Source organism: Syngnathus typhle, linkage group LG5 (genome assembly GCF_033458585.1).
Source record: "Syngnathus typhle isolate RoL2023-S1 ecotype Sweden linkage group LG5, RoL_Styp_1.0, whole genome shotgun sequence".
Lineage (NCBI taxonomy): Eukaryota > Metazoa > Chordata > Actinopteri > Syngnathiformes > Syngnathidae > Syngnathus > Syngnathus typhle.
The window spans coordinates 7694036-7721238 of NC_083742.1; the positions used below are offsets into that span (position 1 = coordinate 7694036).

Here is a 27203-nt window from a genome sequence, read left to right on the forward strand (position 1 = left end):
AGAGAAAGGTGGGTTTCAAGCTCGGATTGGTTTGAGCTTGAAGATTAGATGAAACCAGAGTGTTTTAAACCTCTTCTATGGCCATGGATTAAAGTCAGTGATCAGATACCTATGCTCCAAAATGAAACAATAAAGGGTCTGGCTGGATCAGTGGGAGATGATGTAAGGCATGGACAGCTTACCTGAAGGCATTATCCTAAGAAGCATTAAAAAGGGGGTAATGGGTACATCATAACAAAAAAATACTGCTTAAAATACATATATTTATCTTAAACCTGAAGGCATTATCCTAAGAAGCATTAAAAAGGAGGCAATGGGTACATCATAACAACAACAAAAAATAATTCTGCCTGAAGTCACCTAACACCAAGTTCATCAATCCAGAGATGTTAAGTATAGTTGGAGATTTGTGTTTGAATGTTTCCCAGTTTACTGCATGCAACACAGCATGCCACATAAAATGAGATGATAAATTGGAGCTCTAGTCGTTTAGTGCAAATGGAGTTTTCAGGAACAAACCTTCTGAGTAGCAAGTAGGAGAAAGTGTTGGCAGCCCTGCCAACAGATAGCCTAGCCAAGATCATCATCAATTATTTCTGGCCTCTCAGTTTACTCGAGGCCAAAGATGATACTTGGAACAATGTCGACGTGCATTTGAGAGACAGAGCCCCCTTAAAGGCCTCGAGGAGCCAGTGACGTTGAAGTTTAGGGATTGGGGGTGTGTATAAATATTCACCCAAGGGAATGTGTGAAAGGAAATCCCTGGAACGGCACTCTTCCCCACTAAGTCACACAGTCTAACACGCAGGTCACTTTACAGCTCATCACCGAATTAGAAGGCTGAGTAACAGCCGGACCACAGTGTGATACATTTAGATGGGCAAGTGACATTTCAACCATTGGCAATCGAGATTTGGCATTCAAGCATTAAACAACAGGGAGGGAACAAGTCCAAGGGGGGTGGGGATGGGGGGGTCTGTTCTTGTTGACTTCACTAAATTTATCATTTCATTAAACTGTTTACGACATAGACAAATACTCTATTATATTTTGTGCCTTTTTTCAATCATCCTTCTAGAGTTCCAACAACTCTAAATTACACTGATGAATTCACTCAAACACATTGTATGGACCTTCTTCCTATCTCCCTCTGTTTTAGAGGATAGCGTGCGTTGGAGTGTGTTGGATGCGCATTGTATCATCTCATGATTTTCAAACACTCCCTTTCCTGTTGTCCTTGGGGAACTTTCAGGTGTGGATGAAGAGGCCGAGGAGAGTGAGGAGTGAGTGGCCTGCCCATCGCACAAGTTTAATAATCACGCAAGGAAGGAGACAGCTCATGCACATCACTATCTCAAGCATCCTCCCTTGGAATAGTAATGAGGGAGGTAACCTAAAGAATTAAGCTCATATTCTTATCAGCTTTTTTTTTTTGGTTTCTAACCCTCCCTTTTAAAGATGAAGCATTTTCTCATGGTCAGATGATTTGATTTTGTTCTTATGAAATTGGCTACAGACTGCATTTCTCAGTATTAATTAAAGTGTGATAAATCCGTTTTCTGTCATGTTGTCACACATTGTATGATCCAGTTATTTAGTTCCAGATCAGTGGATATTACAGTGCAATTCTTGTCAGCTGGAATACTTGAATTGCTTTGTCAAAGAAACAACGTTTCGAATGGCTTTCCGATCATCATTTAGAAGTCTGAGACATGTCAGCATGCAAAATATAAGCAATAGAGGTGGGTCGTCTATCTTTGAGGTGGTGAAAAAGGCCCTTGGTGACAGGTGCTCCAACAAGAGTTGCCTGGTTGGAGGTTGTAAAGCCTTACAACCTCCAACCAGGCAACTCCAGTCTTGGTTGACAGGCCTCTGCAATATTGCAAGGACATCTGGGATTTGGACTTGGGCAAAGCATTCAATCATGTCTCTCAGAGAGCTCTGTGGTTGGGGTCCCCCACGAGTATGAGGAACTGGACCCCTTTGTAGGTATAACTGAGTCCTCAACACAAATTCTTTCCAGTGAAGCTTGTATAATAGTTTGGGATTTTTCATTAGTTTGTATTTGGTTTTGACTTGAGTCTTTTGAATTGAGTTAGTTTTCATGGTCTTAGTCATTTATTTGTTTTGTTTGTTAACTTTAATAAGCTCGGGTTAGACTGCACCAAAGTTGCCCTTTGTCACAAATTGTTTGAAACCTTAAACAGCAAGTGTCTCAGTGGCTCGTTCGCTGACCTCAACCTAATAATAATTGTAATTTGAAAAATATTTACAAAAGATTACAAGATCCATTCGCCACATCACCACTTACTTTACCCAGCAGTGTCAACTTGTACCCATCAACCTTTTGATACAAAACCAGCCACAAAAATGAACCTCAATTTCGATGAATCACATTGTGTGTGCTAAATTCATAAACTGTAGCTACTCCTTCCACAACACATACACTACTTTGGGATTTTGCCCATTTGGCGGATACAATCTTGTTTTTGCACGTGCAAATTTGAGTAAAATCAGCCCTTAAGTGTTGTTTCGTCATGTATATCTTGCAAGAGAAAATCTGCAGAGAACAGATGCATTGAATGCAGTATACAAGGTCTTCTGAACAAGAAATGCAGTCTCACATTGAGCTACAACATAATGACAAACATTTGCTTACATCAACACAAACAAACAAAAAAAATCCTACAGAGCAGGCTATTTTGCCACATTTTCATCATGGTGAATTTTGTTGGAAAGGGAGAACCGGGCAAATTCTGCACCAACTCCACTTTCACACTCTCATGCCTGCTACCATGTCGCACACACTCATACACGACACGCACATCATCAACAACAAATACCATAAAAGCAGTCTCTCAACAAATAAATGAGTCCTGCCTAGCTGTGAGCCACAGACATTGATCCTCACTGCATTGTGTGTGAGTGTGATTTATTTACGAGCCACTTGTCCCACCACATAGATTGTATTGCCTAAACAGGAGAGAGAGAGAATCAATCAGGGAGACATCGACAGCAGCCAGGGGGCCTATCCTGCATGCAGTCGATCTGCGTGACATTACAAGCCAACCCTAAAGCTCAGCATAGCCTTAGCGTGCATGTTCACAAACGCACAATCGGCAGTAGCAAAAACCAGCGTATGTATGTGAGTGGAGACCATCAATTACCATGACATTTATTCTTTTCTTAGAAAACTAGCGGTAAGCGTAACGATAATCTCCCCTTCTCGGCAGTAGTGGGAGAATTTGCACTTAACCCTCGTCATAACAGGTCAGAGCAAACAAATCATTTGGCAGTCAGAATGCTGTTTAATGCCAAAAATGCGCGAGGCCTAATGGCCACTAAATATATCAATATCAGCCATTTTTATTAAGCATTTGCTCTTTTTGTTAATTTTCCTCAATCGTTAGCGAATCAGTCGCAATTGCATTGTTTGTTGTTGTTTCTGCTTCTTTGATAGCAACCAAACAATTTTCCAACCCTGTAGGGTAAATGCTGTGAAGATTTTCTCTATAAAAGTTCTTCGACAAGCACAATTGAATACTGTCTGAGTGCGGCTGGGCCATGCATTAGTTTTGCATCTCGTTCAGCCTACTGATGACAGTGATGGATGACAAGTTAGAAGATCCCCAATAATGCATGCTCCTAATGTCATCTATCCCACAGTTGTTGAAGCATTCCATGGAAAGCTACCATGATAAACCCTACCAGACGATACCAGAATTTCTGGCAGCCCACAAATTTAAATTGCTTCTTTATATTTCAGATTAATGGCGCCAATGTTGTCCCCTGCGCAATTCAAAACAAGAAAATGTTTCAATAAATTCTATAATAGTATCAGTGTTGTGTCATTTTTATTTCAATACATTGGAGTGACATCAAATCTTAGCTCTCAAATGCTTTGCTCATAAAATGCAGGCTTGACATATGATAGCAAAATCCCTCACTGAGCGGTTCTCAAACTTGAAACACCAAGTACTACTCAGAAAATATACTTAGGTCTCAAAGTACCAACATAATGACCAACCGTAAAATACAATGCTAAGAACCAGAGTTACTTAAAAAAAAAACATATTATAGCAACATTATTGCTGCAACATTATTCACCGTCTGAACACTAACATTGCACCTACGTTGAAAGTAATCCATTAAAAATGTATTGCAATTAAAAGTTGTATAATTGTACTTGCTTTTTTGAACAGCACAGTTAGATTACCTGTAGATTAGTGTATTTTAATACAACTGAACTTACTTCTACTTACTACTAATGAAAAACTTGAAAAGTAAAAAGATGTACTGTCCATGAAAATATAATGTTTCATTGCATTTCATGACATAATGAAAACTAACCGAGTCGGAAAACACCTTAGTCGTTGGATCAGTCTGCCAACATAATTACTTGTTCGGAAATGTCCAAGGAGTAAACTCGCAATGTATGACATAATAGTCACACACCCTTTTCTTTTTGTTGGCCAGTGGCCACAAGCATTTGTGTTCTGCAGGCCGTGTTGTGTTGGACCCTTCTCGAAAGACCCAACGCAAGCACCGTGCAACAGCGGACTCCTTTTTCAAACAGCCACATCCCCTCTGATAAAAGCCACGGTGGCCGCCATGTGTATTGAATTTAGACCATTCCTAAGGGTATCCTGTTCTTATCAGGGGTCAGATAAGCTCATTTCACAAGCCCTCAACCACCTCCACTGGGCTACCAACGGGACTCGTCTGCTGACAAGAGCTGACCTTTTTTAATTTTTTTTTACTATGTTTCTGGTTGAAGTAGAGTCGAGAAATTGTGCTGACCGAATCTTTCTTAAGGCGACCATCGGAGCACATTCTAATATGAGAAACACAAACGAGACAACCTTTATGTTTTTTGTAGGGGAGTATTAATATAAAAAAATGAAACGGTGTCCTTGGACTCAGGAGACTGCGGACAGCAACTCTTCCTCAACACTCATCATACCATAGATTTTTCTTTTTTTTTACCTTTATGATTTTCTTAAAGCTGAGACTCCCCAAGAGCACAATTTTGACACCGTAAAAACTAAAGCACAACTTTTTTTGGGAGGGAAATGTAAAAGTTGGAACAACTTGAAAATGTAAATTGACATTTATGGCAACAATGTTAGTTAACAAAATGAAGAAAGCAAGTTGTTGGCTCCAAAAGAATTTGCGCAGTTTTTTTCATTTTTTTATCTTGATGCTGGGGGACAAGACAAAGAACACCTAATTGTATATAATACTATTTCTTTGGGATGAAAGGCAGGAAAGACAATTTTCACAAAATTACTAAATTATATCGGTATATTGTTTTGAAATTTTGAGTTCATGTAACTTAAAAAAATACAGTAAATCAACCAGACCAAAGACCCCCATTCTCAGGCACCATACCTTGTCTGGGCCCTGAAGGGATCTCAGAGTGACAGATACTGGCAGCACAAGAGCACTCATAATTGGCCTCTATTCATTTCTCAAAGATAATCCTCGCCCTCGGTTGAGCCTTTACTACTCTCTCTCTGCGTCATTTTGGTTCTTCTGTTTACATAAGGTATGTATCGCATTCTCCTCCCCTTTCGTCTTTTGCATGGTCGTGGAGCTTAATACCCAGCGTGTGTGTTTGAACGTCCGTCCGAGGATTCCGCTCTTCGCCGGAGCTGCTACGACTCAAAAGCTGAGGTGACAAAGGCCTCGTGAATGTCTGACTCACAGACAACTGTCAGCATTCAATGGGGCTGGATTAAGACGGAACGTAGTAGCCAACAGAGACTGACATGTTGACATGTTCTACTAAGTGCATTTCAAGGTGGATTTAGCCTGTTTGCTCCATTGTTGAGGAACATAAGAGAGTTCAAGAGTTCAAGAGTTTTTTTATTCGCCATGTTTGAGCGTGCCAAACAAGGAATTTGACTTCGGTAGAAACACACCCTCTGTTCAACATTTAGGTGACTAACAACATTCAGGACATGTGAATAATGCAAAAACAGTGTAGACAAATTCAAGAAGGTGTGAGGAGCAGGATGTTATTGCACAGTAATGTCTCTGAGACTCTATGAGTGGTGTGAGTTCATCAGAGCAACAGCCTGGGGGAAGAAGCTGTCTCTGTGTCTGCTGGTTTTGGCGTACCGAGCTCTATAACGCCGTCCGGAGGGGAGTAGTTCAAACAGACTGCAACCCGGGTGAGAAGGGTCTGTAGAGATGTTCCTTGCCCGATTCCTGGTCCTGGACAGGTACAAGTCTTGGATAGATGGGAGGTTGATTCCAATGATCTTTTCTGCAGTTCTGATTGTCCGTTGTAGTCTGTGCTTGTCTTGTTTGGAGGCCGATCCAAACCAGACAGTGATGGAGGTGCAGAGGACAGACTGGATGATGGCAGTGTAGAAGGTCTTCAGAAGCTCTCGCGGCAGGTTGAACTTCTTGAGCTGTCTCAGGAAGTACAGCCTCTGCTGGGCCTTCTTCCGGACAGAGTCTATGTGGCCGGTCCATTTCAGGTCCCGAGAGATTGTGGTTCCCAGGAACTTGAAGGTGTCTGTGGAAAGAATAGAATTAGCATTCTATTAAGCGATACAAATACTAAATGACTTGCCTATTCTTGAGACACGGGGTGAACTTTACTCCTGCAGACTGGATTTGGACTGACATTGGGTGACGGAGGCCGCTGTGGATCCCGAAGAGGTTCAGGGGTTTCAGAGAGCCATCCTTAACCAAACAAACATACTGGAATTTCTGCCATTGTTGGTGCACGGGGTTGAGTGACAGGGCTGCATAGCAGAGGAACCTGTCAGCGGAGACGAGTCGGGTCAAAGTGTGACCACCCCTGGCGACACGGCTTCATATGAAGGCAAATCCGTGTAGCGTGAGTTGAGATTACCTGTACTCACCCTTGGTGAACATGTTTTGCGTTCATAGTGATGATTCAAAATATGCAGTAATTATGAAGTTAAAGAATGACATGAAATAAGATACATTTAAAAAGATTGCCAAATTTATTAACTAAAAACCGCCAAACAACATATTTTAGGGTAATTATTATTATTAGTAGTAGTAAGTTATTATTAGTTTTGCTGAACAATTTCTCATCAAGGCATAAAAACACCAAGTTGTGGTTTTACTGGGAATAATGAGGGGGAATAATTCTTACAAATCCCTTTCCTGGAAGCCTGATAACTAAATGATACAGCATGTATCAGCCATTTTTTCACATCTGGTTTGACCCTCAGGCAAGATACAGCCAGCGCTATACTAATAAAAACATAGCCTCTTATACAAAATAGATTTGGAAGTAAAGATTTTTTTTCCAGAAAATAAATTCAGCTGAAAAATGTATTCTTTTTGTAGTATGCTTAGTGCCATGCGCGTGCAGATTTGAAGTATTTTCAGGGCTCTTTCTGGTTTCACAATTCAACATATGAATCTTGTTGAGCTGTTAAACTTGTGAACTGGAAAACATTTGCACATATGCTGATTTCATTGCCTAAAGGGCATTTTTTTGTCCACTTTTTTTGTACTTTTCATTTTTCGGGTGGGAAATAAGTCTCGGACATAAATTAGAGCATACATGATTATTATTTTCCTACAAGCTCTTTAGTTATCAATGAGCTGTTGAAATATTTTATTTGTTCATGGAATATGATAATTATACAATAATTTAGACAAAGGCACACTTGTATGTACATGCATGTACTATGTACACGTATAATCAGTGGACATCCCAACCTTAATATAACCACTATGCATGCCAGTGTTATTACTTTACATATACATTTCATAACACAAAGTTTTCATGGAAAATGAGATTTCTCTTTTCTTTTTACAACGTTTGAAGTTGAAGTTGGCAACCAGGAGACATCAGCCCAGCACTCCCCAGTTTTGGGTTTTAGTGCAGGTCATCATTAGCTGGTTACCTGAAATGTTGAACCCTGATCCGCCGTGTTGCTAAGCACAGGAATATAGACTCAATTATCAGCTCGGTGTTGCGGTCATATGGTACCCCCCTTCATCCAAAACCGACTCGCGGCACCACAGCACGTGAGCCCTCTGTCCTCAGAGTGATAGAGTCAAGCTGTTCCTGCTGAGCGGAGGTCAGGGTTCTTCTGTCAGCACTCGGGCCCTGAACAGAGCACACAGGAATCCCCCCCCCCCCCTCCCCATCCTTCCCCAACCCATCTGAAACTCAGCTCATTCTCTCCCAGGCCAGGTCCAAATAAACCTGGTAGCCTGCTCTCTCTTTTTCCATCGCCAGGCACGCTGTCACTCCCCTCATCGGAATCATTAATCAGACCGGGCAGATTAAAAATAAACTAACACCCACCATTTCAGCCCCCAAATTTGTGTAGCAACCCAGTTTGGGCTCAATAAGCCACAATGAGAAATTCCAGTTTAGTCAGCAGGTTAAACATTCGGGCACTTTGGAAAACTCTTTTATCTGCTATTACGGCTATTGATATAAACAACTTAGCTTATCTCGGAAGGTGATGACTACTGAGCGTGAACCTTCCATCCATGTAAATACGCGAGATAAGCCTTAGCGGTTGGAGCACCAATCAATCCAGTCTACTCTCCAACTTCAACAAAACGCATATCACTTGTGGGGGATTAAGGGAATTAAACCAACAAGACAAATGTAGTAGAGTTTAGGTTTTATCTGGTGACAACTTTATCCTTTCTTTTCCACTCTGGATGAAAATTAGCAGGCAATACTGCCACCTTTGGGTAACAATGAGTAAGACAGCATTTGCGGAGCTGCTCAAGCAGTGGTGCCCACAGAGTGCTGCTGCATGCTCTCAGCCTGCAGATGTTTACCGTTCTGCGGTATTGTTTTATGTCGCGTCAGAGAGTTTGGTATGATAAGGAGAGGCTTCTAAACCGTACGAGAGGCCCATCTCTCTGGTCAAGTCTTTCCAGGATGCCTGACCAACTGACCAGCGGACTCTTTGTGGGAAATGGGGCGGTGTCGCTGCGGCGACGGGCCAGAGGCCATCCATCAGTGTCATAGAGGGAGGAGTGTAGGGGGGGTGGGACGTTTTGGTATGTGTCACCTTAAAGACTAATGGACAGGAAGTACAGCCAGAGTAACAACAATATTTGGAGAATATATTTTAAGAAAAATGTGCGAACCTGCTCTGTGTTTCTTGCATAATTTCAACGACACCCTGAGAACAGGGTTTAATCCTGATTTATGAGTCTTTCCTTCAAAAGTCTGTCTGCGGTCGAGGCTTTTGCAAATCTGATTTAGAAACTTTGCACCATGAGAATATACTGATTCAACTGGCAACAATGGTGAGCTTTAAAAAAAAAAAAAAAAGTAATCCCTGTAATATACACTTGACTACCAACAGTTAGTGACTGGCATACCATAAACTACAATTAGATGGATGAGTAGGAAAGAGCAGGCTGAACCAGAATTATAATTTGGACACAACTAACCTATTTTTACCCTGTGTGCTCAGTGTTCAGAGACCGGGGCTTTAACCTCAGCAACCGGTGACTGTGGCATCCAGTCCAGAACGTTTGGTGATGTTGATCTTGGTTAGCTCCTCGGCGCAGGTCGGGTGGATCCCCACTGTCCCCGAGAGGTGCGAATATGTGGCACCACACCTGCGAAACATACACATTGTCACTTTATTAATTTACATCAGATGTCATATTCTACAAATAAAAGCATTTAGTGACTCACTGGAGGGCCATGGCAAAGCCCTGCGTGACTTCTCCTGCATTTGGACCAGTGAAGTGCAGACCCAAGATCTTCTGGTCACCATGCCGCTCGCATACCACCTGAGATGACAGAGAATTTGCGAGGTTAGTGTTGTGCCAACAAGCTATTACGATTTGGATGGAGCTCTCTTGAACCTTTCTTGAAGTTGTGCTTCTGTAAGCCGAGCTGAGGGCGAGCATTCTCCTTTCCAAAGCAATTTATGTATTTTAAGCCTACCTTCAAGTAACACTGGGTAGCATCACGCTCTGCCACAGTGAATTCCAGAGGCTTGTAGAAGGCATGGTAAACCTGCAGAGAGGCATAAAAAAGACAATTTGAAGGACCAAATGTCTCATCGTTAAAATGCTGCGCTTGCGGAATTTGTGATGTCATATGAAGGTAGATTTTAGGGGGCATCTGTGACACTGCCAATCCTCTGCAGGGTGTCAGGAATAGTAACTAATTGTCACACATAATGAGGTCAAGGGTTTGTAAATTTGTTATTAACCTATTGTACACGATTAGACTATTAACAAACAATATACCAACTTTCGATCAAGGGCTTTTAAAATAAAATGTCATGTATTTAAACCCATGGCTTATGTGATGTTATAAAAAAAAAAAAAAAAAAAAACTTTTACAGCCCATTTGCACACCCTGGAGTAGACTCATTGCTGGACAGTGTATGTGAGGACAGTCAGAATTACAGATGAAAATTTATCAGTGCATAAAATATTTATAAAAAAATAAAAATAAAAAAAGCATATACATGTAAGATGTGATGCGGGCAGATGCATTACTGCATCATGCCACCTTTTCTCTTGTCATGTAACAACAAATCACTATCTTTGTTATATTGTTATATATTCATGCTTTGGTTTCCCTTACTAGTCAAAGAGAAAAAAAAACCTGCGATGACGATCTCATCTTGTGTAAATATTATCTCTTGTGTGTAAGTAAAGCAAGAAAACTGTATTGCAACAAAAAGATTTAACATTGCGTTGGTACACAAATTCATCTCAACATGGTGATGTTAATATTGAAAAGAGAAGCACAACTAGGAAAACAAATCCCGGTTGCTCGTTACATTGACAGATTTCAAACCGAGGACTGACAATGTGTGTTTAATGCGTTTAATTCAATGGGCGAGCGTGCCAACACAAGTTTGAAGGAGCATGCAGCTGTAGAGGGGGGCCAGCGCAGCAGCTCCTCCTAAGATCTAAGCATGCCTGTCATCACCACGCACACACCTCAATCAGGCCTCCTGCTCGCCTGTCACTCATTGCCGAGAGCCCCACCTTAGCGGCTAAACCATTTATCCACGGTGTTGTGCAGGTGTCGGCCGGCATCTGGCAACCTGCTCACGTACGCGAGCACAGAAAACACACACTTGTTTGTTTTAGTACTGCTTGTGTTTTTAGGAGTTATGGGACATTCTCGCTCTGCCTTTTTTTTTTTTTCCCATCTTGGATGGAGGAAGCAGAAAACTGACAATCCTGGCAAGTGTTGCTTGTGCACGGATGATGGATTTTTAGACAACCCCCCAAAACCTAATCAAATTGACAGTATAAAAGACAATGTGAAAATCAAAGACAGACAACAATATGAAGACCTCCATGTTATTATGTAGAGGAAGAAGTGAAAAACAAAACAAAAACATTTAAGTTTCATGTTTTCAAGCGTTGCATTGCTTAATTTCTCCTATGTTGGGAGGGGACTGAATTGTGATCAAGCTCTGACTCATGTGTTAAGTAGTTTGCCAAGTAAGATAATATTGCATGCTATTACGTTACACTTCTCATGCCAAAGAATTGGAGAAGAAAATAGTAAAATAGATTTTTTTTCACCCCACTTGCATAAAGACTTTGATCTGAATGAGTATAGCACCTTTGGTATAGATACTATTATTGAAGCTCAAATAATTTTGGGCCAGACTTTTGGTCTATCCCTGTTGCAAATACACTAAATAGAGTCAACCCCAACTTGACTGTATATCTTCGACAAACTCACATTGTATGACATTAAATTTAAAAGGTCATAAACAAATCGATCCAACAACAATAGTAGCAACAATGAAAATCAAAACAAATTAACAGTCCAAATTTGTTAAACATAGTGAAACTCAAACCTCCAACTTTCCGTACCCGATGCAAAATACAGGCAGACTGAGCAAATGGTGCACCTTATCATTAAAGGAATAAACGATATACATCAGATATAGAAAAAAAAAAAAGTCTTCACACCCCTGCTCAAATGCTAGGTTTTTGTGATCTATAATTTAGAACATTTCTCTGAAATTCATGTGACCTATAACTTGTACCATTGGGGAAAAAAAATATACATTTTTGAGAGGGGAAGAAAAAAAACAAACAAAAAAAAAACAACTGACAATGTGGTGGTGTGATGTGGCTGTCATCATCAAGTGGAGACATGGCACACAGTCACTTTATCAACAAGTGAAAAACTTTCCAAAATTGATGAAAAGCCGTGAAGAAAATCTCTTGGGGATTTTAGCTGGAATTGGAGCATTAGTTAAGGTAAAGGGAATTCTGACAAGAAGGATCTTAAAAGTGAATACAGACACATCCCCAGTTTAAAGATGGTGTGCACACTCGTGCAAATAAGTTAATTCAGCCGTTCTTTATTTTTACTTCCCCTCTAAAAATTATTATTATTTTTTTTAACTGGAGTTGCACATTTTATAAGTCTAGAGATGGTGATTTTTTTTGTATAATTCTGAATTGAAGTTTGCTTGTTTTTTTAACTTCTGGCAATACACCATTTCGATTACTTTTTACCATTTCAAGTAATTCACTGACTGGACTTAAGTGCTTTGCTTGCAATTGTAACCAAAAATACATTGGGTCATTCCAAGTCTCCTATTCTGCTTTTACCTCTATGTTGTCTTTGCCATGCTTGATTTCAGCCTCCTCCTCAGATAGGCCCACACAACCATATTCAAGAGGGGTGAACACAGTAGTTGGTACCTACAAGAAAAGAAAGGGGGATTTTCTGAGTTTACTCATTATTTCTCTCTACCAGTACAAAGATTAATAGCAATCTAGATAGACTTTGCTGTGCATTTCTAGTTTAGTTGAAAGTACAATTTGACAACTAAACAAGACAGTATCAATCAAAAACAATCCTAACTTTGTCAATTTTCACTTTTGTGCTTGATATTATTATATACTACAGTATTAAATGGAGAAGAGGTGGTAGATGTCTCACATTATCATAGTCCATGAACTCTGCGCTGTGGCCAGCTAGTCTGCGGGCGAGGAGTTTTCCTGCTTTAATAGCTGTGGGTGTTAATTCAGGACGACCCTGAAACAGAAGACCGCCTCGCTTATTTCGGTGTACCTGTAAACGTCCCATTGTAAATTGTCGTCGCATACGAATTTCACTTCTCCAAGGTTAATGGTGTATTGTTCTGAACGTGAGCCAAAGCAAATAAAAATACAGACATGGATACACAGACAGACACACATCTGACTAGTGCAGGAAATAGTAGGGCTGCGGGGCAATTTTAAAGGCATGACTTAGACCTGTTAAATTTCCACTACACATCCTGTTGTCATAAACATCTTCTGCACCCTTTGCAAATGTCTCTGATGTGCAACCGTTTACATACCAGATAGCTTTTGTCATTTTAATGCATTTCTTGGCACTTCATTTGGCAATGAGAAGAAAAGAAAACAAGAAATGCAGTGGACAACTAGAGCAAGATATCAAAACTTCTGCTTAAAAAAAAACAAGCCTCCTTCTGCGTTGACAAGATGACAGACAGATTGGCGTGAAGCACAACTCATCAAAGCAAGCTGTCTGTCAAAGGAGACTATGAGTGTTTGTGCGTGTCATCATGAGTCCTGGGAGACAGGAAGGAAGCACACAGCTGTTTGTGTTGGGAAAAAAAAAAAGAAGGCCACACCGACATTACAGCAGCTACAACTAACCAGTATTTACATGGTCCAGCTTGAAAACAGTGTAGCAGCAATATAAATGCTTTTAAAGAGGCCCATAGTGAGAAATTAAAGGTTGAATAGAATCCACACAAATTTACAATTCAGGGTCCGATCTATCATGTTGTCACGTTTATTTATTATTTTATTATTTGAATTGTGTTGTTTGTTTTCTCTTGTCCTCTTGCAGTCATATTTTAATGCAGGAAAAATAGACAATGCAATCTGTGATTTTTGGTTGGTTTTGGCAGATTTTATGAATTATACTGATAATAATCCTGATAATAAGCAGTGAGGTTCAAGAAACTCGCAATGTGAGTCACAGTCAAAACCTGGCCTCAATTGTAAATTCTCTTATATTCATATTTCAAGATAATCTTTGTGCTCATGCCTTGTTCTGTAGGGGAATGGATTATTATATTCAACGTCAAACAGCACAATTAACTTTATAAGCAATGCTGCACTTATTTTTGAACTTTAAGCAAAGTTGTGTAAAAGATTGACATTTCAATTACGTATAGTATATATTTGATAAAAGAATAGGGAGCAATTTATTTGTTAACATTTTCATTGAACTTTATGAGAGGTGCTGCTGACCCTTGGAACTCACTGCACATTTTGTTTTTGAACTTTTGCACTTTTGGGTCCAATTCTAAAATAAACACGTCATTTGTTTAAAGTAAAAGAAGAAATGAAAACTGAAAAGCTGCTGTTTAATACCTATATGCCGTTTTGGCATTCAACTGAATTTAAGTGTTGGATTTGCATTTAAAAATGATGGTAATGTTTTTTTTTTTTTCAAAAGGGGCAGAGAATTTGGTAGGAATGCATACCTGGCCTATGTCCCCAAAAGCATAGATGTTTGGCACAGAGGTAGATTCATCCACGCCAACAATGATCTTCCCAGTCTTCTTGTTGAGTTGTACACCAAGCTTGTTGAGACCCAGAGCTTTTGCTTCTGGAGCTCTACCTGCAGTAAACATAAAGACATCATTAGAAATTGTGCTGAGTGATCAAGAAACACTGCTGACATGTCTGCTTGGAGGCAAACATCATTACAGTGTAGCAAACGTGTCACCGCACGTACTCCCGTTACGTATTGTAATGGCTATAATCTATTTGGATTGTATTAAACGAAAAAATATATATAAACAGAAGTTATAATGTAAAAAATGTGCATAATAATAAAAAACAAAATGATAAAGACAGCTCAATCAGAAATCAAGGATGTGATGTGTGACGTTCCGAGGGGACCGGCGACTGATGCAGTCAACACGGAATCTCCATGGTGATGGCGAATTGACCACATAGTCCCCACCCTCCTCCTTCAACGTAGTTCCTCAAAACTAGTCAAGGCAGCATAATAAACACCCAAGTCTGAGGTACACATGTAGATGCTATCGGAAAGCAAAAATAACAAACCCCCGAGATCCTTTTCCTGGCTGGAGCCAAAGAACAACGTTCTCCCCCAGACTGGGGGACAACAGGGACCTGTCTACTCCACAACATGGGTGGCTGAAGAAAAAAAAAAAAGAAAAGGGGGTGAAGGCAGTAAGACAGTTCTTCCCCCAAATATGTAACTTCCAATTTTACTACTGATTACTTCAAATATACAGCGCTGGAAAAGTTGATTTGATAACATATCCAGTATTCTCATTAAAGTAACTTGTTTGTACCCTCGTAAAGCCTTGAATCCACCAGATTATAATGTACTGGAGCAAAATTATAGACATTTTACTTGTATTCATTAGGGAAAATGCTTAAAAAAAATAAAAAAAAACATTAGAAAATTGCCAAGTTAAGTCTATTCCCTTCCATATTGGGGCTTCCTGTCTGTAGCTCCACTTTTAGAGAGACCACATTGTATGCCAAGGACACAACATTGATAAGAGACTTGGTTGGATGGAGTACATGCCCATGCAGACACACGTTGAACAATGCCTGTTGTGACATTCTAAGGAAGCTTCCAGATGGCTAGGCTAATTAGCAACAATAAACCTTCATCAGTCAAAAAAAATGAACACTTATCTGATCAATTAAATGAACAAAGACAAATGGGAACCATGGCATTGTTTTTCTTGGGGCCAGCAGATTATACAGGATGCTAAAAACAAACTTCAATGTTCAAGCCAAAAAAGATTTTAACATGCAGATCAATTAAGACCCGACTGACTGGCAAGATAATGGACTGCAAATAATGCACAAAACTGCTATCGTGCGTATGTTTAAACATTTTGTTAGAGAAAAGGATAGGGAGTTCTCGTTTTCTTTTTCAAGTGCACAAAGACAAAGTAGCAAAACAAACATTAAAGCTAACAAGATGGCTAGAATATGTGGCATCATTTTAGTTTGCAGCAAATTTGTTCAAGCACAGCACACAACTCAGTAGCTGCACGAGAGTTTCTGAAGTTTCCCAATGCATTTCAAAGGACGTAACTACCATGAGGATCTTTGCTATTTGTGGTCCAACATGTAATTTGTCTATAATTCAAATGGCATTTTTGTCATCAATCTGGGTAGGAATTGTCTCGTCCAATATGGCCCCCTAGTCGGGCAGATAAAAAAATGTGACCCACTCATTATTGAAGTTGCCCATTCCTGACACAGGGTTTTTCTTTGAATAATATTCCAGAGTACTGTGGTGTGCACTGAGGCGGAAAAGCCAATTCCAATGTCTGCTTGTCCAAAGGAAGTGGAAATGTTCTGTTTCCTGGTGTATTGCACCTGGACAAGGGAGCGGCCATGTATACAGGAAGGAACAGGGGAAAGGTGGAGGGATGCATGGCTGGGAGATAGGATGTTAGACAGTGGTGATACAGTCCCTCGGACCCCTCGGGCCTTTAATCACCCCAAAGAGGCCTGAAACCTGCCTGGCCTCTATAGTGTAAGGTCGCAGTAAACGGAAGTGGCCTCACACTCATAAGTCCTACATGCAGGGATCAAAGGGCCTAAGCTCTGCTCTGTTTTCTCACTAAATTGGAAGAAAAAAAAAAAGTCATGCATCCAGCAGTTCACCGTGTACATTAAAATAACAAGTGTTGCGACACCTGGTTATTACAGAAAATTAAAATAGAAGGAAACACGGGATTTAGTCTCTCCTTTACAGTTGTAACAGTGTCAGCTCTTCCGGGAAGAGTTACTTTAAAATGTTGGAATATTTGATAATTCTGTGCCTTGGGTGGGGAGTCGTTGGGGATGGATGGTCCATCACCACACCGTCTCCAGCTTCTTCCACAATGGCAGGTGATGAGCCTAACAACTCTGCCATAGCTGCCCTGTTATTTAACCCTAAGTGTGCATCTTCAATTTGGAGAATAAGATAAAATACTGTAATCCTTTATTTGTCCTACATGAGGAAATCCTTTGGCAGAGCCTTCATCTTCATTCTGCTATCACTGCCAGAATTTGATAAAGGTGCTTTGTGTATGTATTTTGCGTTACATGTTCCTGTGTATGTAGTGTGTGGATGGCTTTCCTATTTAATAGCAAGATCCAGTTCATGATGATTATCACATTTTTCAACTTGGTTATCACCGGCACTTTGGAAATTAAATCACAAGAAAAGTCCAACAAAAGAAAAAAAAACTGAGATTTTTACTTAATGATAGGCTCTAATACGTCCAAGTTGCTCAAAAAAACACACACAAGATTCTAAAATACATAGAAGCTTATTGCACTCGGGGACACTTAAGTTGTCTGCTTGACTGTTTTATTGGGCCGTAAGCAGTCTAGCACTTGGCTGCGTTTAAACGAGTCAAAAGTAGAAAGGAAATATAAAGGTCACCGCAGCTCACCCATGTGACAATACAAACTGTTTCCAGAATTCAATGCAAATAAGGCCCACGCCGGCGGTCTCACGCCGAAATGATGTGGGAATTTGGCCACAAAAGGAAATGGCAAACGTCACTGCGACTGCAGGGTCACGCACATCCTTGTTACTGTCACACGCATATGGGCAAAGCACTCTCTCATCGCCACATAAAAAAATACTCATGAGATAATAAAGAGAGACCTTGAAAAGGTTAGTCATGAGGTATTTGGATGATTTAAAGGCTTTCCACAACGCTACAGTGGGCCTCATGTCATCTGTGCTGGGTTAATCTTTAGGTTGATAGGGTAGAAAATGTGAACTGACACATGATACAAAAGATATAAGCAGAGTTAAATGGCTGCTAGTGCTAGTGCGTAAATGTCCACAGGCAGGGATGGCAGAGACAGATGCGGGTTTGGTTTCCGCTGGGTTGGCACAGACAGGATGATCCGGGAAAAACAGAACAAAGAGGGGAATACAGTGACCCTGTGCCTTGGTGCATCCTGCCCCTCTCCAACCAGAGAGCCAATGAGCTATTGCTGGGTGATTAACGCTTCCCCTGGTTATTCCATCACTCAGACCTTATGACTTTGTTTTCAGCTTTGATTCCACTGTCATTTGCTGACACTGCACTCGATTGAGAATGACAATGAACTTGGATTATGGCTGGGAGAGGGGCACTCTGGCACACTTGACAGATTCGCCAGTATATCACAGGAAAACAATAGGTTGCTGATAATGTAGGTCAAATAATGGCACAAAACATCTTTTTATCCTTTGTGTTTCTAAATGCATCATTGGATTAACTTGTGTATATTGTCCTTATTCCATCGGCAATTGTTTTGTTGTTATAAGGCAGCACGATTTATGAGAATTGACACGATTGAAGACAGTTTAATCCCCTGCTGCAAAACAATGTACGAGCTATTCCACAAACTCGCATGCGATAACGTACTCACCAACTGCCCATAACACAGTGTCGTAGGTATCATTGTGTTCGTTGCCTGTCCGAGCATCAGTCCAGGTCACTTTCAGGGCTCCTGATGGAAGTTTGTCCACTCTCTTAGGGACACACTTCTGTACAAATTTGGTTCCATAAGATTCCATGTAGTCTGTCACCAAGGCTGCCATTTGCTGTGAAAGGCAAAAAAGATGAAATGATAAAAACACAAATTCCCATCATGACATTAGTCTATTCCAAAATACCTGATCAAACCCCCGGAGGGCGATGCTGCGCACCATCACCGTCGCGTCCAAGCCAATGCCCGTAAGGAAGCCTGCACACTCCAGAGCTACATCTAAGCAGTAGGTTAGGGAATTGTTGTGTTTTTCATGCATGTTAAGTAATACCAGAAGTGGGGTCAAATCATACAGTTGTGTTTTAAGGTGGCAGCCTAAAGAAGAAAAAAACAACACCAAATAACATAGGTTAGGTTGTAACAGTAGCAACCTAAATAGCACTCAGTGGTTCTCTGTATTTGGAAAAATGTCATTTTGTTTATTGTCCAGTAGTTTCACATATGGCAATCATATGTGTTTTACATTGTAAAAAAAATAAAAAATACTAAAAGGCTTTCCCATCTGGCACACTGACGTTAAAAACAAACACTTCAGGTTATTTATGCAACACTGCCCTGATGCCAAGAGGTACATTTAAGTTAAGTTTACAAATGCATAATTCCTGCACTGACAAGCAGTGATTATTTACATGCAACTTTGGTTGGCAGGAAAGGATACAGCTCGCTCCAACCACAAGCCTGTGAACACAAATAAAAAGGACTATTTAGTGTAATAGAAAGACGTTGTAAGATCACGTGTGTATGACAGTCTTTCTGTACAGACTGTATATAAATATTTAACAGGTAGATGTGTGCGTGAGAGTGTGTGTGTGTGTGTGTGTGTGCATGCGTATGTTTTAGTGTACAGTTTTAGTCAAAAGTTTATTTAAAGATTTCCAGAATTTTAGATAATACTGCCAGCACGGTGTCACATCGGCTAGCATGTCTGCCTCTATGTTCAGAGGTGCAAGATTCGATTCCAGCTCTGGGCTTACTGTGTGAAGCTTGCCCTGTTCACTGGTGTGTGTGGTCCAGGTAAATAACAGGTCTAATCCAACCCTAAGATCCATGGCATTTAGGAGGTCTAATTGCTACCATTTAAAGTAATCCCTGTGGATGGGGAGCACCATGTTCAGAGCTCAGATCCACATACAAGTCTGCTGAGTGAAGCCCATCACCTGCTCTCACTTGTTTATACCAGAGTGCCTTCCTTAGGACTGCACGTACTTGGCAGTTCAGAGTGCCTGCAGCAAATCCCGTCCTTGCCCATGCGAAGATTAACCTCTAAAAGCCTCAATGTCTCGTGTCAGTATAATGCCTAGACGCACTTATCACATATTGAGTGGTTTAAGATGAACAGGTAAAAAAAGCTTACTCTTCGCTTACTCCTTGCCCTTTTGGGAGCTTAAGATCAGGGGATGCTTTGAGAATAATTGTCAATTTTTTGTCGATGTGAAGCCCTTTGAGACTGCGTGATTTAGGGCTATACAAATAAACTTGACTTGACTCTTCATTATGGACATAGTTTCATCAATGAAGTGCAATTTCTCCTACCACTTAGTCTTTGGTGTAATTGTGCCCAAAACCTTTTACCGGAACAGCTTTTTCAAATGTCGGTCAATTGCACCAAACACAAATGGCAGATGATGACGCCGTCTTCTGTATTTAGGTCATCATTTATTTTATGCTGTATCATTAATGGTGAGTTTTGCAATTCGTTAAACACATTGTCAACATACATTTCTGGAGTCCAGGTAAATATTCATTGCACATTAACAGTCTCACCGCCACGTGCTTGTGTTTTTCCCCTTGCCTTCAGGGTAAGGCAAGATATGTCACTCAGGTGTGTAATGTGCTCCAAGGCCCATTAGACACTGATCACTCACCTGCCCCCCCCCTCCCCCCATACTATCTCCGCCTCCAGAAAGCGCCTGTCTGACCTCACCTGCACACATGACAGCTCTGCAGCAAAACATCCTCTTAGTAGTGTGTGTGTGGTGCTATAGCCTTCTGGAAGAAAATCAAGCTATCGCTTTGGAGATCAAAGGTGCCATGAAATGACATCCTGATCTCAAAGTGGCATTTCTAAGTGGTTCATTTTGATACATGCATGAGGGTTTGCGAAATTTGAATACCCCAGTGCTAATTGCTTAAGACTGGTAACAGTGGGGGTATTCAATAACACATTCCACCGTAACTTTTACGGGGGTAATGATAAAGTATTTTTTGACTATGAAGCACATCAAAAAGGAAATAATGCATCATATTTGTTTTGTTTTTCAATGAGGCATTGCAAAAAGCCCAAACCATAGAAAATTGTGTTATTTTCCAAATCCTTCTGCAATTGGCCTCGAAATGTACTCGATGGTATCTGTCACCATGACGCAAACGAGCAGCGGGACCCAGGTACACCGCAACCACGAGTCACTGTCTGTGTGCTTTGCCAAGAGGAAACGTCTGAGATAGACCAATTAACCAGGTGATGACAGAAGCTAAATGGTTGGATTAAAGGGCTTGTTCGGTATAAGGCAGGATACCTGTAACTAATCTGAATTGCCAAGGTGAAGACAGTTTTACAGGAAGAGAGAAAAATGAGAAACAAGGAAAAAAACGTCACTGATGAATGACACTAGTACGTGACAACGGGATGTGCTGGTTCAGCGATTGAGCGTCAGTGCGTGCAGCAAGTTATCACTAATATGCTTGTTTTTGTCTTCAAGTTAAACATAGTTATAAAACATAGACAAAATTTTTGGTTGCTCTTTGTTAATGGAAGAAAAACCCAGAGTGGTCACAGAATTTAACTGAATCTGACAAAAGTCATCATTAATCACATGTAAGGAAATCTATTATCAATTATGAAGTTATGAACAAAATTGGTAACAAAGGGCGACCTCAGCGGGGTCTACCCCTCACTGGAAACAAATCTTACTGCCGGCAATGTGGACCAGACAGTGATATTGGTCAAACGAGACCCCGATAACTTATTGTGGTACTAGTGCGGTACCCTGTACTCACAGACCTGGTGAAATGCTTTCTACAAGTTCACAAAGCACATGTACACTGGTTGGATGAGCTCCCATGCATTTGAGGACCCTTACCAAAGGTGTTGACCCCGCTAGGGCGAATACCCTAATAGGTCGATTACAAGTTTGAAGACACCTGTCATGCCAATTAGAAGACACACCACAATTGATTCCTACGTCTAAATTATTTTCAATGTTTTCTAAAGAGTGTACCCCATTATTAATGTCCAGGCCTGTCACATGATTTTTTTTTAAATAATTGTTGAATCACAATTCAAAAGCAATGGTTTTGGTTACTATAATTTTATATTGTGATTTCATATATCATATAAAGCACAGCTAAAATAGTTTATGTACATGATTAAACAAAACAATGGTCAATGTGTAGTAATTTGTGGAATTAAGATATTGTAAAAGCCTTAGATACATTTTTTTTTATTGCAGAAGCTTACTCAGAGAAAATTGGATCAAGCTGCATTTGACTTAAAAGTTGGATTTTCCTTTTTTTATTTTGGTGCTCTATTACTTATTTTGTTTAAACTAAGATCATTAGAAGCTAAACATCTTAACCTGGGGTGCCAATATTTATGGAGGCTGCTGAAGTTGATGCTTACGTTTTTCTAGGTGACTCTTTCAGCCAGAATATGTCATCGCTGGTGATACCATGTTCCATTGCACCCGGAATCTGGAATAGAGTTATAGTTGTAAACAGATCCACCAAACAACAAACAGATTACTCCCCTAAAGCTTTTCTTTAGTTCCTTAAAATGAGACATATGTTTCCCCATCAATGGCACACTTTATCCAAATGTCTAAGAATTGAAAGTATAGAATAGTTGCGATCCAATTTTGCTGAAATGATTGGGTTTTTGGGGTCGTCTCTTCTGAAGCAAATAAGACAGCCCACCTCAAGCTTAGAGCAGTGAGACTAATACCATACTGTGTTTGTTATAATGATGACCTGCAACTTTTTTTTTTTCCGGTATGGCGCCGTAAGTGGCTGCCTCCCAGCAGTGTTCTCTCTTTTCCTCTTTATTTATTTCTTTTCTCCTTTTTCTTTCTGTCTTTTTGTCCATTCGGCGATGCTGGTGCCTTCTACCGCACCTCGGTATCTCTTCGGATCGGATATTTTGTATTATTATTTTTTTTTCTTCCTGGGACCGGGATCATCGGTCGAGACCGGCGTAACTCTACGGCGGCTTCCTGCTTATCCGGGCAGTGATGACCGGGTCCCTCGCCTTGGCCTTGCAGCCGCAACCCCTGTGGGGAGTCCGCTCCCTCGTGCTCGTCGGAACCAACGACTTTCGCCATGCTAGCCCCGTGGTGACCATCTGCACGTGCACCCGACTGGGTGCCCAGGACGCTGCTCACACGTTTGCCTGCTTTGTGATGTTTTTCACCGATTCACGACCACGGTCCATTGGGCGCCATTGAACTGGACTGCCCCTACACCTGTCTATGGACCCCGTGGAGGCTATTTAGTGTGTTTTGGGGTGTTCTCTTGTATTGAGGGGTGCTGGTTGGCCACAGTTACTTTTTTTCCTTTGTCTTTTATCTTTGTTTTGCTTTGATGGCTTTTATCTTGAGCACTTTCTGGCTTTCTTTGTGGCGCCGTTGTGTGGCAGCCTTATGAGAGCCTGTTGAGTTGCGCTCATGCCATTTGTGCGTCTTTTGTATACCCACTCTGTGGTATGAATACTGCTGGGGCCTGAATTTCCCCACCCCTGGGGATCAATAAATATTCAATCAATCAATCAACTTGGCGAGTAGCTACTTGTTCTCAAGCATGTTTGAGTCAGAAGAGGAAAGCCAGCCCCCAAAAACATGCAGCAGAGACACCGTGTCAAACACAAAACAAATACATCTTGTCACCATGTCGAAAAATTTGCTTAACAGTTAAGTACTACGTGCCAGCTATCTGACGCTTCTAATGATACTGTTAACGAATGCAAATGTGTGGCCAGACCCAAGCTTGAAAGAAATGTAATTTTGTGTTTATTTGTGTAATTACTCATACGCTGTTTAAATTTGTTAGATGATGGGGAAATTTTAAATGTGACAAACTTCCACAAAAAGAAGAAATCTGGAAGAGGGCAAACAGTTATTCACAGCACTCAATAACAATACTAACAAACTATAATAATTAATCAATTGATACCAACATTTGTGGGGATTTTGGGTCGGCCACCCGTAGCAATCACTATGTTCTTGGCAGTCAGGGTCATCTGCATCAGAGGGGATAAGGATGTGAAAGAAACAGTCACAGTCATATCCTTCAAAAAACAAGGAAATGTCAAATGAAGGCAAGTGCTCTATAAAACATTTGGCACCATTAAGGGAAAAAATGTTAGTGTCATTGCTCCCAGTAGGAGTCAATATGATCTGCACTTCCACCACAGTTCCTAAAATGGTTCAGTAACTGGCTTTACGATATTAATTCATACATTTCTTAGAAATGGCCAGCCCACCTCTTTCCCAGCTTTTGTCACTGCTTTGACTGTATGTTCATCCACAAGGCTGCCTCTCATGTTTAGGTACTTCACCTTTCTGCAAAACAAACGACCCCAACTGTGACGGAACTGTACGTCCGTGTCATTCATTCTGCATCTTGATATGTTATGAGAAGTTAAGCATATGCAATGCTGTACACATTGTTCACACAAAATCAAAGACAAGAAGAAAAATATAATGCAATGCAGAGAGAGGACCCACCTGATCAGCAATAATTCAAAAAGCCAGCAGTAGTTAGATAATACATAATATTACCAATGTAATATAATGATTGAAATAAAATTATTTGTAGTGTAAAGGGGCATAGATTGGGGTATGAAGGTCTTGCAGAACATTGCAATGATTATGGAGTGATTCTGTCATTAAATAAAGCGTTTGCTATTTCAAAAGGAAAACAATACAATATTTTTTTTATTCTTTAAATGCAAAGGTAAAGAGTCATCTCCTTTCTCGACCCAGTGTTGAGCACAACACAGCAAAAATGAATTGATTCTTGAATTCGTGAAAAATTAATTGATGCTTTTAATCCAGAACTCGCCACCAAAGTGGACATTGCTGTGAGTGCTGTTATACAGCTGCTGTGGCTTGAGTTTGCTGGGTATAAGCGGTGGAAAAATAATCTAAAAAGGGCTGCGTGAAAGGAGCTAACATTATTGTAGATAAAAAAAATAAAATAAAAAGAAGTTGAGTTACAGTACATGTGGACTTTTTTTTTTTTTTTTAATTCTTTTTTTTTTTTTTTTTCATTGTGTGCCACTGACTTGTCCTGGAGCTGAACCCGGTGACCCCAATTCAAAGACCTGACGTGGTTTTGAACAGCCTCAGCCATGGTAATCCTGCAGCACACAAACATATATGTTAATTGTTACTGAAATAATGCATACTAGGTTTGCTGCAGCAGCATTTGACACCTGTGCACTAGATGGTGCTGTTTTTGTCATTCATGACTATTTGAAAAATATATCAATCAAGCTTTAATAAATTCATGGCAAATCGGTCATATTTTTTAGCACGTCCTACTCAGTTTTGTTTTTTTGTCCTAACTTTGACACAATTATTGAAAATTCCATTGTATAGCTTCCCCGGTTTTCCTCGCTTGACCCTGCATTAGCTCGCTACTCCCACTAAGGGTCACACCGGGAAACTGTTTGTGTATTACCTAAGAAATGTCACTAGATGGCACTGTTAGATCACTCGTGGGTTTGCTTATCAAACACCAATCATTATGAAACTTCATTCCAGACCTTACCAATCATGGGAGACTGGTCCCGAGATCTGCCACCCATACTTTTTAGCATCTTTGACTGCAGTTCCAAGGAGAGCTGCCTGGTGCATGAGTTTCTTTGGTATGCAGCCAACATTGACACATGTGCCACCAAGACCCCACTTGGTGCCTGTGTCACAAATCAATTTGATACCTCAGAAATGTTAAATATTATGAGAAATGTGAGTAGTAGTAGGACGCATTCACCTTTCAAAGAGGGCTCCACATAATCCAGAACAGCAACTTTCTGTCCAAGTTGTGCAGCTGTTGGTAACAGCACACATGTTTTTACATCCTTATTCGACTAAATGAATTGTGCACAGTAAGTAGATGCATTTCTTCCTTTCAGAGCTCACCTTCTTTGGAGCAGGCAAGGCCCCCTGAGCCACCTCCAATAACGACCACATCATAGTCGTACTTTCCTGTGCGTTGCAAAATCAGACAACTTACTTTGACAGCAATACATATACTACATATTTGATTAACATAATATAAACCATTCAAAGCACATAATGGCAGTAAAAGAACTAGGTAGAAGCGCTTAATGTGTGTTTTATTGTGTAACCAAACATGTTTGCATTTCTGTTTAATATAGAACGAATTCACTTCACGCAGCCAAATGATCATCCTAAGAGTTTGTTTCGATATGTGTTCCCAATACAACACTGGTCAGTAAGGGGCTCTTAGGAGTCTTGTTACCACGCCGAAGATAATGAAATACCGATAAAGATGTTTTAGACGCATTGCGTATGTACTCGCGTAGTCGCAACAAAATAAAATGTTACCTGTCAAGTTTCTGCACAAAATATGACACCAATTGATTAGTTTCCAACGGTGTCTACCTCTACAGAGCGCAGACATATTGTTATTATGAAAGGACCCCGATTTCTTCTGTGGTGTTCAAAGATTGCCTGATTAAAAAAAAAAAAAACAGTACACACAATATGTACTGCCATATCTCGAGAATCTGTCTGAATTCACGTGTACATATATACATGTATATATGTATATATATATATATATATGTATATATATACACATGATAGTTAATCATATATACATATATATACATATATATGTATATATAAAAAAATACCAATAAGGTCACTCACTAAATTTTATTTGTTTCGACCCTAGGTAGAGTAATTATTACTATTCCTATGGATTAGCCAATACTAGTAATTATTTGAAAATTCCAATATTTTATACACTACATCACCGATTAAACAGATCTTTTATTTTAAAACATGTAATAGTTTAATCATTTAGTATTACTATATTATGATATAATTATTTTCAATACTAACAATGCTAACTTCCACACCTTAGTGAAAACCTGAACCACCTCTCGGCCATCTTACGTTGCCACTTATTGAATACCTTACTTCAATACATTGATTTTGCTGCAACAATTTCATTTTATTTTCTGCCTCTATTATGGAACTCTGGCATACGTTTGTAGTAATAATAGTAGTGGAGAAGCACTATATGCACATTTCATTGGTAAGTATGCAATTATAGCAATTCTCCTATGCCAGAGCACTCAAAGTTTGGATTTTTCTGCCTCATGTTGTCACAACAATGAAGAATGAAATGAAAGCATAACCCATCTGGGATGGAATCACTGCAAAATGTAAACCCAACCTATGCAAGTCTCGATTAACGAGGCTGCAATAATATACGCTGAATGGTCGATGCAAACAGTGAAGCTCATTCTTTGAGAAGCTTCCAATACTCCCTACAAGGAACCCAGCGTGACACAAACACTGATAACTATTTTCAGCGCAAAAAAATAAAAGTTGCAATTAACTGTAGCAATATAAAATGGCTGCCAATCGTAGTCCCTTCATATCTGCATTAAACTTGCTGAAAATAGGCATTAT

At 40.2% G+C, this 27203-nt stretch overlaps 1 protein-coding gene across 3 annotated transcripts; it reads right to left on the reverse strand.

Moving 5' to 3' along the window:
- Positions 1–6596: 6596 nt before the first annotated feature.
- On the reverse strand, positions 6597–26199 carry txnrd2.2 (thioredoxin reductase 2, tandem duplicate 2). 3 transcript variants are annotated; one of them, XR_009714362.1, is made up of 18 exons: positions 26106–26199; positions 25677–25742; positions 25528–25584; positions 25306–25450; positions 24818–24892; positions 24014–24092; positions 23708–23770; positions 22160–22230; positions 19199–19218; positions 18668–18759; positions 18421–18595; positions 14484–14620; positions 12920–13015; positions 12586–12678; positions 9929–10000; positions 9674–9771; positions 7902–9594; positions 6597–6696 (listed from the first exon to the last, which is right to left on the reverse strand). XR_009714362.1 is itself a non-coding variant. In XM_061277685.1 (17 exons), exons 1-17 carry the CDS (start codon positions 26179–26181, stop codon positions 9471–9473), a joined length of 1539 nt encoding a protein of 512 aa, XP_061133669.1. In that variant the 5' UTR covers positions 26182–26199; the 3' UTR covers positions 7545–9470. The 3 variants fall into 3 exon arrangements, 1 of the variants encoding a protein (XP_061133669.1); XR_009714361.1 differs by having other exon boundaries at positions 6635–6775; XM_061277685.1 differs by lacking the exon at positions 6597–6696 and having other exon boundaries at positions 7545–9594.
- Between the last annotated feature and the right edge of the window lie 1004 nt (positions 26200–27203).

What these genes read in the sequence shown, in the direction of transcription:
- txnrd2.2 (XM_061277685.1), bottom strand. Translation starts at nt 26,181, where the DNA reads ATGTCTGCGCTCTGTAGAGGTAGACACCGTTGGAAACTAATCAATTGG. An exon ending in GACCCAAAATCCCCACAAAT is followed by an intron (nt 22,231 to 23,707) that starts GTTGGTATCAAT and finishes ACTCTATTCCAG; the next exon opens with ATTCCGGGTGCAATGGAACA. An exon ending in AAAGAGTCACCTAGAAAAAC is followed by an intron (nt 19,219 to 22,159) that starts GTAAGCATCAAC and finishes TTGTGTTCACAG; the next exon opens with GCTTGTGGTTGGAGCGAGCT.